At 36.2% G+C, this 16,668-nt stretch overlaps 2 protein-coding genes and 1 long non-coding RNA gene across 3 annotated transcripts; 2 read left to right on the top strand and 1 right to left on the bottom strand.

Annotated features, from left to right (window-relative positions):
• Window positions 1-612: 612 nt before the first annotated feature.
• On the top strand, window positions 613-3,402 carry LOC133677257 (ATP-dependent 6-phosphofructokinase 2). Its single transcript, XM_062099173.1, has 2 exons — window positions 613-1,380; window positions 2,432-3,402. The coding sequence occupies exons 1-2, from the start codon at window positions 784-786 to the stop codon at window positions 3,251-3,253; spliced, it is 1,419 nt and encodes a 472-aa protein (XP_061955157.1). The 5' UTR covers window positions 613-783; the 3' UTR covers window positions 3,254-3,402.
• Window positions 3,403-5,918: 2,516 nt separating this feature from the next.
• On the top strand, window positions 5,919-8,722 carry LOC133677591 (glucan endo-1,3-beta-glucosidase 5-like). The gene is made up of 2 exons (XM_062099673.1): window positions 5,919-6,330; window positions 7,429-8,722. Exons 1-2 carry the CDS (start codon window positions 5,981-5,983, stop codon window positions 8,534-8,536), a joined length of 1,458 nt encoding a protein of 485 aa, XP_061955657.1. The 5' UTR covers window positions 5,919-5,980; the 3' UTR covers window positions 8,537-8,722.
• A 420-nt stretch (window positions 8,723-9,142) lies between these two features.
• LOC133677592 (uncharacterized) lies at window positions 9,143-9,982 on the bottom strand. Its single transcript, XR_009835793.1, has 2 exons — window positions 9,601-9,982; window positions 9,143-9,522 (listed from the first exon to the last, which is right to left on the bottom strand). It is a non-coding gene; the product is annotated as an uncharacterized LOC133677592 (long non-coding RNA).
• Between the last annotated feature and the right edge of the window lie 6,686 nt (window positions 9,983-16,668).

Raw genomic sequence — 16,668 nt, 5'->3', positions numbered from 1 at the left:
CAAAGCACTTGAACTTGGCAATCCGACAAATCCAAGGTAACGACCATCCTTCTTTCGCAAGCACAAGTGAATGACATTAATCCTTTTTTGGGCACGCCAAAAAAGATTACTCTTTTTCTTTGAGTCTAGCCTAAAAGAAAAATATTTTTTAAAAAATTATTATTATATTTTTTTCTTTCTAAAAAAATTATTTATTTCAAAAATTCTATTTCTAATCTACTTGGGATTTCATTAGCATGCAAAATCGTTTCCAATTCCATGCATAATAGTTGCATTGTGATAAGGAAGTTGCTTGTAGATAAATTTGGTTTTTTTTTGTTTTTATATTTTATAAGTGTTTTAGTAAAAATTTAAAATTTTTATTTTTTTTTCTTCAAATTAATATTTTTTGGTTCTTTTAGATTATTTTAATATGCTAATATTAAAAATAATTTTTAAAAATTAAAAAAAATATTATTTTAATATATTTTTAAATAAAAAATAATTTAAAAAAACAACCTAACCGCAACTAAAATTATTTTAACAGTCTTTTACTTTTACTGGCCATAATTGATTGGTTGGGGATTAAATAGTAATCAATCAATGTCAAGGTCGCCATGGCATCACTACTTAGTACTTACCACAGGCTTCCATACATGTCGCCAAAAACTGTATCAGAGCCATCACAACCTCCACGTGTACTGACCTAACTCTTCAATTCAGCTTCATCTCCACGCTCTTCCATCAAACCACCGCCACTGCTGCCACTCCCACAACCACCACTGCAAAAAAAAATAAAAAAAAATGGCCCTTTCATCACCAGAAGCCACCGATCTAAACACTGCAAAAATCCCAGAAAACCCCTCCTCACCTTGCGCCATTCACCTCCAAAAACTGCCTCACTTAACAGACTATCTTCCAAACCTTAAACCACTACCAAACCCTTTGGAGAAGAATACTTTATATCACCCACCAGCAGGCTTTTACATCAATCAATCTGAAGTAGTCCTTGGCAAGATCATCTTAGACTTGTCTGCTGACAGTGAAGCTGTGAGTTCCCACTCACCCCAAGTGGCTTACAACAGAGCTGGTCCGCGCTGGCAAGTCTTTTTTGAGCCAAAAGATATCAAAGCTGCCATTGTTACATGTGGGGGACTGTGTCCTGGCATGAATACAGTGATCAGGGAACTTGTTGTTGGGCTGTGGGAGATGTATGGAGTACGTCAGATTTATGGGGTGACAGCTGGTTATAGAGGGTTTTATTCTAGAGACCCTATTGAGCTTAATCCAAAGCTTGTGCATAATTGGCACAAATTGGGTGGTACAGCTCTTGAGACCTCCAGAGGTGGTTTTGATCTTAATAAAATTGTGGATGCCATTGAACATCACGGTTTTAATCAGGTTATTTCTCTAAATTTTGGCTCCATGTTATAATTTTCTTTGCTAAAGGTTTACTTTTTCGATGTTGTGATCATGTTGATTCGGTACGCTTAATTGGTACCTTCCAATAATAGAGTTACTTGATTCGGTAGGAAATCTTCTGAATTAGAAATTAGAGCATATGTGCTACATCACATGCTTTCATTCCACAAGCTAATTCATGATTGAGTCCATTATGGATCATTGATGTGTTGTTACCTTGCCCCATCAATTCAATTAGTGCAGTAGTTAGGTAGCATTTTGAAAGTTTTTTGAGTTCCATCTTATTTGGCAAAAACTACTTTTGGCTTTGCCTTGTGATAGCAAAGTCATTGCCTTTTTTGTGGTTTCAAGGGGAAATGATTAGACTTTTACTGCAAATGAACTTGTGAGAGAACAACTATTTGAAGAAGTCTTCAATTGAACCATCTCCATTCTCAAAGCCTGTGCTTTTTGGTTGATGTTGTTATTATCTGAAAACAATATCCATTTTAGGGTTGGAGAGGAGCAATGCATGATCCTTGCTCCAAAGTCCATAAAAAATGTAATGGTCTGTGCATAACCTGGAGAAAGTTTCATAAAGTGTCCCAAGAATTGTAAATGTTTGCTTAGTTTGATTGACACCTGACACCCAAAGCTTGATGAGAAATTCTTGAAATTTCATTGAATGGAACATAAAAAACTTCAGCCTTTAGTAGGTTTATGGAAATTGACAGTCTTTTTCAACAAATCAATTGAACATTGTTTGACGCCTCTCATTTAATGAGTCTTGACAAAATCAAAATAGTGATATGTATTGGTCATGTAAGCGAGTTCTTGAAAAAGAAATCATAAATTAGTGAATTGTCCTCTTTGTTGTCCAGAGAGATGGGTCTTTTTCTCTGTTCTGTCTGTTGAAAAGCTAGATGGCTTCTTCGTTAGCAACTTGCATTATGACTTATTCTTTAATTCTTGTTTATTACCATATTGTGCTTAAGAAATGATGCTAGTCAGGGTCTTTCCTTTCTTCATTATTTCACTTGCTTATGGATAGGTGTATATAATTGGAGGAGATGGAACAATGCGTGGAGCTGTGAACATATTCAATGAAATTCAACGTCGAAAACTAAATATTGCAGTTGCTGGAATTCCCAAAACAGTTGACAATGATATTGGCATCATTGATAGATCATTTGGATTTCAGACAGCAGTTGAGATGGCCCAGCAAGCAATCAATGCAGCTCATATTGAGGCTGAGAGTGCAGTTAATGGTATTGGCCTGGTGAAGTTAATGGGTCGAAGCACAGGTCACATAGCCCTCCATGCCACATTGAGCAGCCGTGATGTGGATTGCTGTTTAATTCCTGAAATCGATTTTTACTTGGAAGGAGAAGGAGGATTGTTGGAGTTTCTGGACAAACGACTGAAAGAGAACGGACATGCAGTCCTAGTTGTTGCCGAGGGAGCTGGGCAGGATATGATACCAAGAACAGAGGCCCAAAAAGAAGAGAGGGATGAGTCCGGCAACCTAGTGTTCTTAGACTTTGGTGCGTGGTTAAAGTCAGAGCTTAAGAACTGGTGGACAAGAGACCATGCAAACGAGTTGTTCACAGTGAAGTACATAGATCCCACATACATGATCAGGGCAGTGCCTGCAAATGCTACAGATAACTTGTATTGCACTCTTGTAGCATACTCGGCAATTCACGGTGTAATGGCAGGATACACTGGATTTGTCTCTGGTCTTATCAATGGAAATTATGCATATATCCCAGTGGAAGAGGTTGCTCATGCTAGGAATGAAGTTAACACAAAAGACCATAAATGGGCATGGGTGAGATCTGTTACCAATCAGCCTGATTTTGTCAAGCCCTAAACGTCATTCAAGTGTATGCTAATAAAATCACTCTCTACTCTGTTTGCTAGTAAAATCCGAGTTCATTCCCTAAACATTGCTCGTCCGTGCATGCTTGCATGGTTTGGTCAGGAATTAATGGTGTTTTATTATTATTATTATTATTATTATTTTTTGTTGTGTGTGTGTGTGTGTAACAGCTATTTAATTTGCTGAAGTTTTGGCGCTGATAAATAGATTTCACTAATTTAATCATTGAAACATCAGCTTTTTTATTTTTCAGGAAAGGTAATCACTTCTCTATTTGCTTTTATGAATATTTGGAAAACGTCAATGTTATCATCAAGTGAACTGGCTATGAGCTTACATGCAGCTTGAAACAAGCTTCTATTGTTCCACAAATACATGGAGGTGCCCAGTCGAAACTCATTAATCCATCAAGAAGGGCCAAGAAAAAGGAAGGGTCCTTGAAAGAAAATGTAAGGGTTAATTTCAGACAAACCCACCTGTTTGTCTATCACACAAACCCGCGCTTTACAGCTGGCTCTGTTATGGCTGGTGTGAGCTTTCCTTATTTGCTTTTTTGTGGACAGTCATATGGTCCCACTTTGTTGAACCAATTGGGACTTTGCCAACCAAGTTGAGATAATGGATTTGGTTTTTGTGTGCAAAAGCTATATGCTAAAGTTACTGCAATGATTTTTCTCTAATTACTGAATTAACTCTTAATTTGATGACATACAATCTTGTTCTCTTTAATCATCGATTGTGGGATTTTGGGGCCATGCATGTCAATCTGCTTTGATGAATCTTTGCAAACCCGCAAAGTCATGTTCGCATTAATAAGAAGTGATCATCATGTGCAGTGACTAAGAGCTTACACTGAACTAGAATCAAGTAAAGCCTTTATTATTCTATATGGAAGTGCCCAATGAAATTCATTCCATTAAGAAGAAGCAAAGAAAGAAAAAGGAAAGTAGAAACAAAAAGAAAGCTGTGTTTGTTTGTTCTGTATGGGCAAATTGGGGATGGTCTTGCTTTGACACTCTTTTATAAAGAAAGACGAAGAAATTCTTTAATTGGTGCCATATAGACTGTGACTGCGTAAGAATCAAGAATCTCTTATACGTGGCCAGTAGCCCTCTCAAAACAATGTTTCTACTTTCTCAAGTTTCCAAAAAGCTTGAAACTTTAGTGAAGAGATAAAGAAAGGTTCACTTGCCAACTTCCATACAGAGACAACCTCCCCCAAAGAGTAGAATCCTGTAGCAGCCAGTTAGCATTTCAACTACTAATCTATACTTTCTAGCTCTCTCTCACGTGGCCTTTCAATGGGCATAACAAAGTTGAGGCTTTGAGCCCTTCTGCTTGCATGGAATTGGATGCCCATGATGATAGGGAGAGACAATTTGCAAGTAAGCACGAACCACCTCATGACACGAGGCAGCCGACAACATGAACACGGCCCCTATGATCACCAGTGTCCAAAATCCACATCCGGGACATCAAACCTGGGAGGTGGTCTAGTGGGCAATGGAAAAGTGTGTCCAAAAAGTCGGTTTATTACAATATGAGGCTTCAAGGTCTCAAATGACATCCAACGTCCTTAACCTCATTGTTGTATATGTTTAATCAGTTAACACACAACTACTATTTTACTCTTCAAAATCAAAATTTCTTAGGTAAGATGTCCTATCATCACCATATAGCCTTCATTACACTCCATCCATCTCACAATTACCAATACAGCACTTGAATGTTCTTTAATTCCAACTTTCTGAGGTGGTCTAATCATTAAATAAATCTACTCTTTTTTTTAACTTCAAATATTTAGGGTGATTTGTCTTGATTATAAATTATAAATTATTTATTAATCAATACACTCCATAGATTCTGTATAAGTTCCACTCAAAAACTCTCTCTTGAAAAAACTATATTTATTAATCAATGCAGCAGGAAACAAGAAACAACTAGGAGTCCTTTGCGGTCTACATGCATCATCTATAAAGATCTGAGAAACTTCAAAGACCAAATGAAACAAAACACAGCAATGACAAGGAAGTAAACCATCAAAGACAGACATCTTTGCATGGCAAGTTACCCCAAAATATATCAAGAGCACTGCCCACAGTAGAGTCCGCACGCCTGTCCCTTGCTCAAAAGAAAGATTAAAGAAAGAGAAGCATAGGGAGGGTGGGGACGTACAAATCAAGATTTTTCCATTTGGGATCAGAGAGATGCCCTGTTTTGGATCTAAACAGAGATGGGTTCTTGAGGTAATGAGACGGCGGATGCCTCTAGGGAGAAGGAGAAGAGTGACACACTAATGGGTTACGAGTGCAGATTCTTTCATGGAAGGGTATTTTTATAAATCTCAAAATGCGAGAAGACAAAAATTTAGTTGATATCTTGGTCATTTGGAAAATACACTATTTTTATCGAATGTTTTTTAAATAGTATTATTCTATCAAATCTTTTAATTAAGGTGCAAATTTAAAAAAAAAAAACTAAAAATTGGGGGGTAATGAAGGCATTGCAGAAACTAAACTAAAATATCTAACAAATTAAGATATTCACTGGCAGGTCCTTGCTATATAACAGGTGGTTGTCACTCTCTACCCGCTTACCACAGAAACCGTTTCAAGTTTCCTATATCTGTCCCCTTACATTACCCCCCCCCCCCCCCCCCCCCCAATGAATGGTATTGAAGGAAACCCTTAGAGCTCTCTCCTTTCTTGGACGAACAAAATGTCAAGATTATCAAGAACTCTGCTTTGTCTTGTGCTAGCAATCATACTACTATCAGGGTCATTTCCAGTGGGAGAATCAGCAATAGGCGTCAACTGGGGGACAATCTCATTTCACAGGTTGAAGCCTTCAACTGTGGTGGATCTGTTGAAAGACAACAAGATAAAGAGAGTGAAGTTGTTCGATGCAGACCCAGGTTCGCTTACTGCTTTAATGGGGAGTGGGATTGAAGTCATGGTTGGGATTCCTAATGAGATGTTGGCTGCTCTTAGCTCTTCAACTGATGCTTCTGATTTGTGGGTTAGGCAAAATGTGTCTAGATATGTTGTTAAAGGTGGTGCTGATATAAGGTTATTCTCTTTCACTCTCCCCCTCTCTTCCTTGTTTAAGTTTTGTTGTTTTTGCCTTTCTGGGTCAATTTGATTTCTTACAGGAGTTGGGAATGAAATGAAAAGGAAAAGGCTTTTTTATTCTTTCATCTGGATCTTGGCTTTTATTTCCTTTTAAATCTTGAGTGAATTGAGATGGATAAGTGCAAGGCAATGCCATGTTAGTAATTCATATGGAAAATATTTGGATGTTGTTGAGTTGGGTTCCTTGCCAAATGTAGAGGTGCCTATGAGTAAAGATTGTGAGGTACTTCTCAAAAAGGAGCATTAGGGTTGCTACCAGGCAAAGTTGGTACATCTTAGGTAATAGTGCAACCAGAGATACAATTATCTATGGGATTTGTATTGGGATATAGACCTTACTTCCTTTTTCTTAAGAAAAAAAATAAGAAAGAAGGAAAAAACCCTTAAGTTTTCTCTAAATATGTCGCGAATCCATCAAATAATTCAGAGAAACCAAAGTTGGTTTGGGATGGGAAAGGCAATTCCTTGTGGAAGGCGAATCAATAATTCAGTAGAAACCCAAAGGCCCTTTTGATTAGTAACATGTTCATCACTAATAATGCAGAATCTTTAGTAATTGCAACTTCATGATACCAGTACCACAGTTTGAACTTCTAATGGTCCTATACAGCTGAGGTGTGTTGTACCTCCTTGACAAAGAGTTTTTTTGTCTGTGAAATTGTGGGTTGCCATGCCAAATAGCAAGCTTCTCGAGTAGCTCCTCTTCCTTGGATCTAGACAACATTGCTCATGAGATACCTTTAGGAATTAGAACTGAAATGGCACCTAACCGTCCATGAATAGCTATTTTGTTTCAGTAATGTGTAAGATTTTAGGAATGAGACCAGATAGCTTGGATTGAGCTAAGAATCTTCTCACTCATGGAATTGCATAGGTTTCAGATCAATACTTTCATAACCTAAAGTGCATTTATGCATTTTCAGAATTCAGATTACTGCATTTGTTAAAATGTGGGATTTGCTTGTAATGTTCTACGTATATCAGGAGTTTTACTGCATTTCTCATGCGATGCTCTCGTATACCATACAATGACAGGTATGTTGCTGTAGGAAATGAACCATTCCTCACAAGTTATTCAGGTCAATTTCAATCTTTTGTTGTCCCTGCTCTGCTCAATCTACAACAGTCTCTGGTGAAAGCAAATCTAGCTGGTTATGTAAAGCTAGTAGTTCCTTGCAATGCTGATGCTTATGAGTCTTCTCTTCCTTCTCAAGGGGCATTCCGACCTGAACTAACTCAGATTATGACTCAACTTGTGTCCTTCCTCAACTCAAACGGCTCACCTTTTGTTGTGAATATCTACCCGTTTCTTAGCCTTTATGGGAACTCAGATTTTCCACAAGACTATGCATTCTTTGAGGGGAGTACCCATCCTGTTACAGATGGGTCTAATGTCTACAACAATGCTTTTGACGGGAATTTCGACACTTTAGTTGCAGCGCTCAACAAACTTGGATATGGTCAAATGCCCATTGTTATTGGCGAGGTGGGTTGGCCAACTGATGGAGCCATTGGCGCAAACCTCACTGCAGCAAGGGTTTTCAACCAGGGACTTATAAAACATGTATTGAGTAACAAAGGAACCCCTCTGAGACCAGGTGCCCCTCCCATGGATATTTATCTTTTCGCTCTGCTTGATGAAGGAGCAAAGAGTGTACTCCCAGGAAACTTTGAAAGACACTGGGGGATTTTCTCGTTTGATGGCCAGGCTAAATATGCACTGAACCTTGGTTTGGGTAACAAGTTACTGAAGAATGCAAAGAATGTCGAGTATCTCCCATCAAGGTGGTGTGTGGCAGACCCCTCAAAAGATTTAACAAATGTAGCCAACCACCTGAGAATAGCCTGCAATGCTGCCGATTGCACAACACTTAATTATGGCGGATCTTGCAATGAAATTGGGGCAAAAGGAAACATCTCATATGCATTCAACAGTTACTATCAGCTCCAGATGCAAAATGCACAAAGCTGTGATTTCGATGGGCTTGGTATGGTGACATTCCTAGACCCATCAGTTGGTGATTGCAGGTTCCCTGTTGGAGTGAATGATCATAAGAGTTCATTAGCTTTCAGATCATGTCATAGGTGGACCACCATTTGGACTTCTATCCTAGGGGGGGTGTGGTTCTTTCTAATGTTATGAGAAGTTTCTTTGCATGAGTTTTTCTCATCCCCCTGTTCAAGAACTATAAGCAGTATTGCACATAGACAAGAGAATACAGTTATTTAGATATGTCCAAAATGTGATAGCATATCGAGTAGGAAACACAGTAGACTCATGTACTGGATATTTATCCAATCTTGAAATTATATTGACCTTATTTTTCTATATACTTTGAAATTTATCATGTATTTAATGTGCTTGCACTCTGATTTGTGATCCAGTCATGTCAAGTTTAGTAGAAATTCCCATTGCATCAGGTATTTATTATTACCAAGTTAAATTCTTTGATTACAAAAAGGTAAAATCACATCTGATAGAGCCTCTCATTTAGAAAGGCAGAAGAATGGTGAAGAACTTCAGCAACTTGCAGAATGATACTCATTGTTTTGTTATGTTTCGATGCAACACAAGACTGTAAGCAAGCACATGAATGCTGCCACATTCCACATTCACACCTCATTGTTTTGTTATGTTTCGATGCAGGGCTTTTGCAGCATGTTTGTCTGCAGCAGCAGCGCCAACCTTCAAATAATCATGAATGATGCCTACCTCGTGAGTACAACAAGATCAAAAGTAAACAGAATCAACAATAAACCATGAGCAGGCATGATATATTTAGTTTACCTCGAGGATAATACACTGCAAAGGCAAATCCTTTTAGTACAGGATACTGATAAAATTACAAATGCCTGAGCCCTCACGTTTATAATAAGAAGAAGAATATTGAAGAACTTCTGCAACTTGCAGAATGATGCTCCAATACTCCAATTATTTGCAGCTTATAGTATAATTTATTTTGGTCTGCAACACCACACACACACACACAAGCACATAGATTATGCCACATTCACGCCTTATTGTTTTTTATGTTCCGATGCAGCAGTTCTCTCCTCTAATGCTAGTGCAGCATGCTTTTCCACAGCGCATGTTAGGTATCCTTCCGACAAAGAAGCAGCAGCGACAACCTTCAAATAATCAAGAATTACGTTAGTGGAAAAGCAATAAACCACGAAGGATAAGCAAGCATGGTGAATTTAAATTACCTTGAGGATAATACACTTTCTCAGATGCCAGCATACGAGGACCTTCAGTTGCATGTGCACAAATGGTGAAGGATGCCACCAAGAGGAGGCTAGCCATGAAAGCCACAGATACAGTTTCCTTTCTCACCATCTTTGCTTGCACAATATGTAGTTTGTATCAAAGAAAAATATACATGTAATTTTGGAATGAGAAGCCTTGTTTATAACATCCTATTTATACCACAAATTTGCATATACTTTCCTTAGGCGGCTTGGAAATTTATGAGCAAGTGGGGTGTCTTTTTTTGCTTGCACTGCTACTTAGTCATTAACTAACTAGTAGTAGTGTAGTGCCTATCAGTTCTGCATGGACATTTTTTTGTCCTTTATTAAGCTTAGTAAATTGAATGACTCGGCCCAATAGCTATCTAAATTAAAAATCAGTAACTATGAGCTGCCAACACTGACTTATCAAGACTTGGAAGATTTGTTTGCTCCACTAAGTGCTTTAACACAAACAGTATCAGTAACAAGTTGGGCCATTACGCTTCGCATGGAGAGCACTAAACCACATAGTACTGGAAATCTGTGAGTCCGTGAGAGGAGAGTTTCTGCGTGCATTTTTTAGTTTATTATTATTATTTATTGTTCCTTTTCCATCCATGATGGGTTTGGCAGCCACCCTTATGTCGATATAGAATGAAGTTTCTTTAGCCTACTATATTATTCTGAAGCTAGCTATGTCTTAGATATTTTCTGCCTCTCTAGATTTTCCTACAGCTCTCAAGTGAAATAACTGGACAAGGATGAAGTGATTTTTTTCAATGAAGATTCTAGCAACAAGGAAGGTGGTTAAAACCTGGATTGATCTTAAACAGAAGAATCAAGTGTCTCGAAATTGAAGGTCAATTTCAGCAATTCTTGTTTAATATCAGGACTTGGGATAATTTTCCTCAATGCAATCCATTTAGCAAGGAAGAATTAAGACTGAAGAACTACTTCTGATATTACTCCAATCCTCAAATTATTTTCAGGGGCATATATGCATGATAACCTGTTGGCTAAGTTATTAGCTTGTGTGTGGTCAAAACAACATAAAAAATTGCAGTTACAGATGGGAACTCAGATTTTCCACAAGACTATGCATTCTTTGAGGGGAGTACCCATCCTGTTACAGATGGGTCTAATTAATGTCTACTACAATGCTTTTGATGGGAATTTCGACACTTTAGTTGCAGCACTCAACAAACTTGGATATGGTGATCAGATGCCCATTGTTATTGGGGAGGTGGGTTGGCCAACTGATGGAGCCATTGGTGCAAACCTCACTTCAGCAAGGGTTTTCAACCAGCAGGGACTTGTATAAATCATGTATTGAGTAACAAAGGAACCCCTCCGAGACCAGGTGCCCCTCCCATGGATATTTATCTTTTCGGTCTGCTTGATGAAGGAGAAAAGAGTACTGTACTCCCAGGAAACTTTGAAAGACACTGGGGGATTTTCTCGATCGTTTGATGGCCAAGCTAAATATGCATTGAACCTTGCATGGTTTGGGTAACAGCTGGTTACTGAAGAATGCAAAGAATGTCAAGGGTCTTCCATCAAGGTGGTGTGTGGCAGACCCTTCAAAGGATTTGATAAATGTAGCCAATCACCTGAGAATAGCCTGCAGTGCTGTCGATTGCACAACATTTAATTATGGCGGATCATGCAATGAGATTAGGGCAAAAAAAAAAAAAAAAAACGTCTCATATGCATTCAACAATTATTATCAGTTCTAGATGCAAAATTCATGACGCTGTTGATGATGTTCTAAAATCCAAATAATTATAGTTTTAAAGCAAGGTTTTTGTGTTAAATAATTTGTTAGTCTTTTTATTCAAGCAATCTATTCCTCTCTCCTTAGTCAAGATGGATGGTAGTAGATACCTAATGCCTTATAGGCTAAGATAGTTGGTATCGATTTGCAAAAGATTTTTTTTTTTGGATTTAGAGATTCAAAGATATTTAAGTAAATATCAGTTTAGAGAGAGAAAATACAATGATATTTTAGAAAGGTAGAATATAAAAATATGTATGCTAAAAAATATTGAGAATGAAGAGATTATAAACCTTTTTCTTTTAATTTGAAAGATTTATAGGACTTTTATAGTCCATAAACCTTATATTTTTATGGAGAGAAGGGGCTAGAATGTTACCTTGCCTTGATAGCATTGAAAATGGATAAATATCCTCTACACGTTATTAATATAGGATAAATATCTCTTACACATTAGAAAAACCATGTCAATCCCTTTCAAGGTAAATTATGCAATCGTTTCAAGAAGAGTAAGTCCATCCTATCATTGGAAGATTGTGGGGGTTGTTGGCCTAGAGAGATTGTATCCATCTTTGTTATTGAGGTAGTTTTTATCTCATCGTTAAAGAGTTGTGTAATACCACTAGAAATACATATTGATTCATTCCAAGATAAATTATGTAATCGCACTAGAGAGATTGAATTGATCTATTCCAAGATAAGTTGTGTAATCACACTAGAAAAACTAAGTTCATTCCATCCCTAAAAGGTTGTGGGGTTGTTGCCCTAATAAGATCGCGCCCATCCCCATTGCTAAAGTAGTGTCCATCTTATTATTGGAGAGTTGTGCAATCGCACTTGGGAGACCATATGGATCATTTTCAAGGTAAATTATGCAATCACATTAAGTTCTTCATTAATTATTGAACATTGACTAGTATGACCTTAATTCATTCTTATCGTATCCATAATCATATTCCTATAAGGATTACTATTGTTATTTAAAACTTTATGCACGTTGCTAGAACTAGAAGCTGAGTCAATCATCCTTTCTACCATGGTATCGTGAGGAACATATAGTTCTCTATATGCTTACCAACATATGTATTTCTTCATGAACCCTTTCTGTAAAAGATGCATTGTTACAACATCTAAATCGAGAAACCTTTTATTTTTACATCTCTTGCATAGAAATCTAATACCCTCTTAACTAATATTTCTTGTATTAGATAGTGTGTTATTAATAAAATTCTGAACCTCATTACAATAATCCATCCTCCACAACTCTTAGGGGTGAATCTCTATACATCCATGATAATTTTTCATTACTTATATCAAACCTATATAAAATAAAGATGACAATATGTATTAATTAACTACGTTAACTAAATAATTTGTAAAAATATTGATTTAGCTCAAACTTATTCAATCTATTTTAATAGTACTTTTAATTCATTATTAAAAATATACATAAATTCAAATTTCTACATATTTACGGAAAATTTCAACTCGACAATAAGATTGATAAAAATATAAAATTGACCCGTTAAATTAGCCATTATTTATTTTATAACAAAACACCTAAGTCAAAAATTCTACATGTTTCATCAATTTACAAACAAATGCCATTTTATAAAATCTAAAACAAACCCTAGCATGTACAAATCATAAATCCATACAACAAATTTGTATGAGAAAAAACTATAAAACAAGTAAACACCTAAACAAAATATATATAATATAAAAAAATATGTAAAAAAAATCAATATTTTAAAATTGAGTTCAAATAAAAAAAATGGTAGATTTGTTTACTTAAAGTGGATAATTCTTAATAAAATTTGAATTAGAACACCAATGTTGACAAACTAAGTGTTGTGGGAGGTTAAGTTGTGGGGGAAGGGGTGGTTGTTTGTTGAAGAAAAAAATGCACAAGGAAAAAAGAGAAATGAGAGAGGGAGAGACGAGGGTCGATCATCAGGTTATAAATCAAATGTTATTGATGGCATTACCGACGAAATTATTTCTTCAGTAACTTTGTTGGTTATTCTATTGGTAAAAATATCATATCACCGTATAATTTGTCTTTTTAAATTCTATTGTAATACCCTTTGTTATTTTCTCAGTATATATTAGGAGAACTTTTTTGTTAGTATTTACTGATAAATATAAGGATGCAAAATTCTATCTATAGAAGTCATCGCAACATACTGATTGTATTTATTAATTTGATGATAATAAACATACAAAACCTTCAGTTGCATGCATAAGCACAAATGGTAAAGGATGCCAACAAGAGGAGGTTAGCCATGAAAGCCACCATTAGAGTATCCTGTCTATAACATCCTATTTATACCACAAAGTTGCATATACTTTCCGTACGCGGCTTGGAAATTTATGAGCAAGTGGGGTGTCTCTTCTTCTTTCATTACTTCCTAGCTCCTGTTTGGGGCTGCATCAGTAAATTTTGATTATTTTGAATTTTTTTAAGTTTTAAATTGTTTTATATTAAAAGTGAGGTTTTTTATAAATAAAATATTATTTTAATATATTTTTAAATAAAAATACTTTGAAAAAAATTTCAACCACAGACGCAAACATGCATGTACTTGTTCATCAACTAATAGTGCAGTGTAAGGGCATTTGTTTGTCCTTTATTAAGCTTAATATATAGATTGACTGATTTCAGTAACTATGAGCGAGCTGCCATCACCGACTATGAGCGGCCTCCTTATCAAGACTTGGAATTAAGATTTGTTTGGTTCACCACGTGCTTGAACATACACACACAGAGAGCTTTCAGTAACTATGAGCGAGCTGCCATCACTGACTATGAGCGGCCTCCTTATCAAGACTTGGAATTAAGATTTGTTTGCTTCACTGCGTGCTTGAACACACACACACACACACACACACACACTTTGAGTAACAAGTTGGGCCATTACGCTTTAATTCCATGGAGAGCACTAAACCACACAGTACTGGAAATCTGTGAGCCGTCAGAGAGGAGACTTTCTGTGTGCATTTTTTTAGTTTATTTTTATTATTATTCCTTTGCCAATATCCATGATGGGTTTGGCAGACCACCCTTAAGTCGATAATGATGAAGTTTCCATGTACGTGGAATGATTTTGGCGTGTTAAACATTCATATATAGAATATGATGAAGTGTTAAAAAAATCTACACAAAAATTACAATTTGATTAGTTTCGAAAAATAAAGTCCTTTGATGAACATATAACAATGCTTAAGTCAGGATTTTCTTATGTAAAGGGAAAAATTGTACAGGCTGAGAAAAAATAAAGTGAGATTTATGGATTGTGTATCTATCCTAGCTCATGTCCTTGTCAGTATTTTTGCTGACTTTTCTTGCTAGAAATTTCCTTCTTGTTGTGTTTATGTTATGTCGATGTTATTGTTCGGTTCCTAAAATTTATACATACAATAAAAACAATAAATTTAAAATAATATTTAGGAATTTTTGGATCCTGTTGAATAGATGTAGAATTATTTATAGATTTATTAATTTCTTAATCAAATCAAATATTTGTTTTCAAACTTCATAGAAGGCTTGTAGGCGCCCAAGGTTTCACCGCCATTAGATAAATTAAAGCCATCCCCATATATATCCCCATCACCGTCGTCAACGCCTTGCTAAAGCAGGACTACACCATCCCTTGCTCCTCTCCCTCTCCCTCTCCCTCTCCCTCTCTCTCATGTAAATCCTTATAATCAAATCCTAGCTACAGAGTCTTAATTCCCTCACAAATAATATACGAATCCTCTCTCTCTCCTAGCTACATATTTCAACTTCTCCAAGCTTAATTAAAGATCACCTTCGCCTACCCTTCGTTTCACTGGACAGATAAATATATAGATGTTCCAATCACTTGCCCTTGTGTGTTTTTTGATGGGTCATCGTACATAATAATCCATAGTTCTGCATGGCTAGTACTCATGATGTAGGCTTTCCTTTTTCTTTTCTTTTTTGCATGGCTAGTACTGTTGTAGGCTTTCTTCAAGACCAACTTGGACAGCATTTCCACCCCGATTCACCGCCGCTTCAATCCTGCTGGAAAGGCAAGACCACAAAAAACAATATTTTGATGTGTTTATTCATAAAGGTTTGAATATTGATTTAATATGGTAGTACTATATATTGTGGAATCTGGTGTAGGTGGTAACCAAATAAATAAATAGCTAGCTAGCTAGGTGCTTACATGCTGGCCTCTGAGGTATAATTCATTCTTAAACAGAAAAGATGCCCAGCTAGCAGGCCTTGCATGCCACCATGCATCACAAAACTATCATACAGGCAGAACCGCATGCTAACATTAATTCTATATGATTTTTAAGGCTTAGAGCTTGTATTTATATATAAAGGTTATTGTTGTTTTGATATTTGTCATCTTAAACCTTGTGACATGGTAGCAGCACTGTGTGATCGGAAGATGGAACGATCGAGTACTCTGCAGGAACAGTGTTACCTATCCTTAAGAAGCTCTTAGGAGCTGGATTGCATGGCGCCTGGATTTATAGGTACCGATGTTATCGATCGATCCTCCTTTTATCTGTTAGTGGATAACAAAAGAATTATCGGTAACGTCACCATATATATTTTCTCTGCTGTTGTTGAAAATTCTTATGTTACAGTAATCACTACAAAAAAACGTAGTATTCTGTTGCAAATAATATTAAAATTCGTTGCTAAAACAATTTAGTAACGAAATTAGCAACGGCAAATATCGAATGCAAATTTATCATTGTTGATTTTTTATCCGTTGCTGGTTTTGTGAATCAGCAACGGATTATCCGTTGCTGACTATATTAGCAACTAACTATTTTATTGCAAATAACATTAAAATCTGTTGCTAAAACAATTTAGCAACGGAATCAGCAACGGCAAATATCGGATGCAAATTTATCGTTGCTGATTTTTTATCCGTTGCTTACAATCAGCAATTGATTTTCCGTTGCTAAAATTAGCAACGGAAAATCCGTTGCTGGTTTTGTGAATCAGCAATGGATTATCCGTTGCTGACTGATGAATTATTTACAATCAGCAACGGATTATCCGTTGCTGACTGATGAATTATTTACAATCAGCAACGGATTATCCGTTGCTGACTATATTATTTTTATTAAATTAATTATTTATTTATTTATCAAAATGACTTTTAATTTATTTAATTAATTATTTATGGATATTTTAAAAATTGTGGAATATATATAACCAACATAAATTAATATTAAAAATAACTGTATCACTAATAAAAAATGAAATAAAAATAATA

Source organism: Populus nigra, chromosome 17 (genome assembly GCF_951802175.1).
Source record: "Populus nigra chromosome 17, ddPopNigr1.1, whole genome shotgun sequence".
Lineage (NCBI taxonomy): Eukaryota > Viridiplantae > Streptophyta > Magnoliopsida > Malpighiales > Salicaceae > Populus > Populus nigra.
Note: the sequence above shows the minus strand (reverse complement) of the source record. Positions and strands in the feature narration are given on the sequence as shown.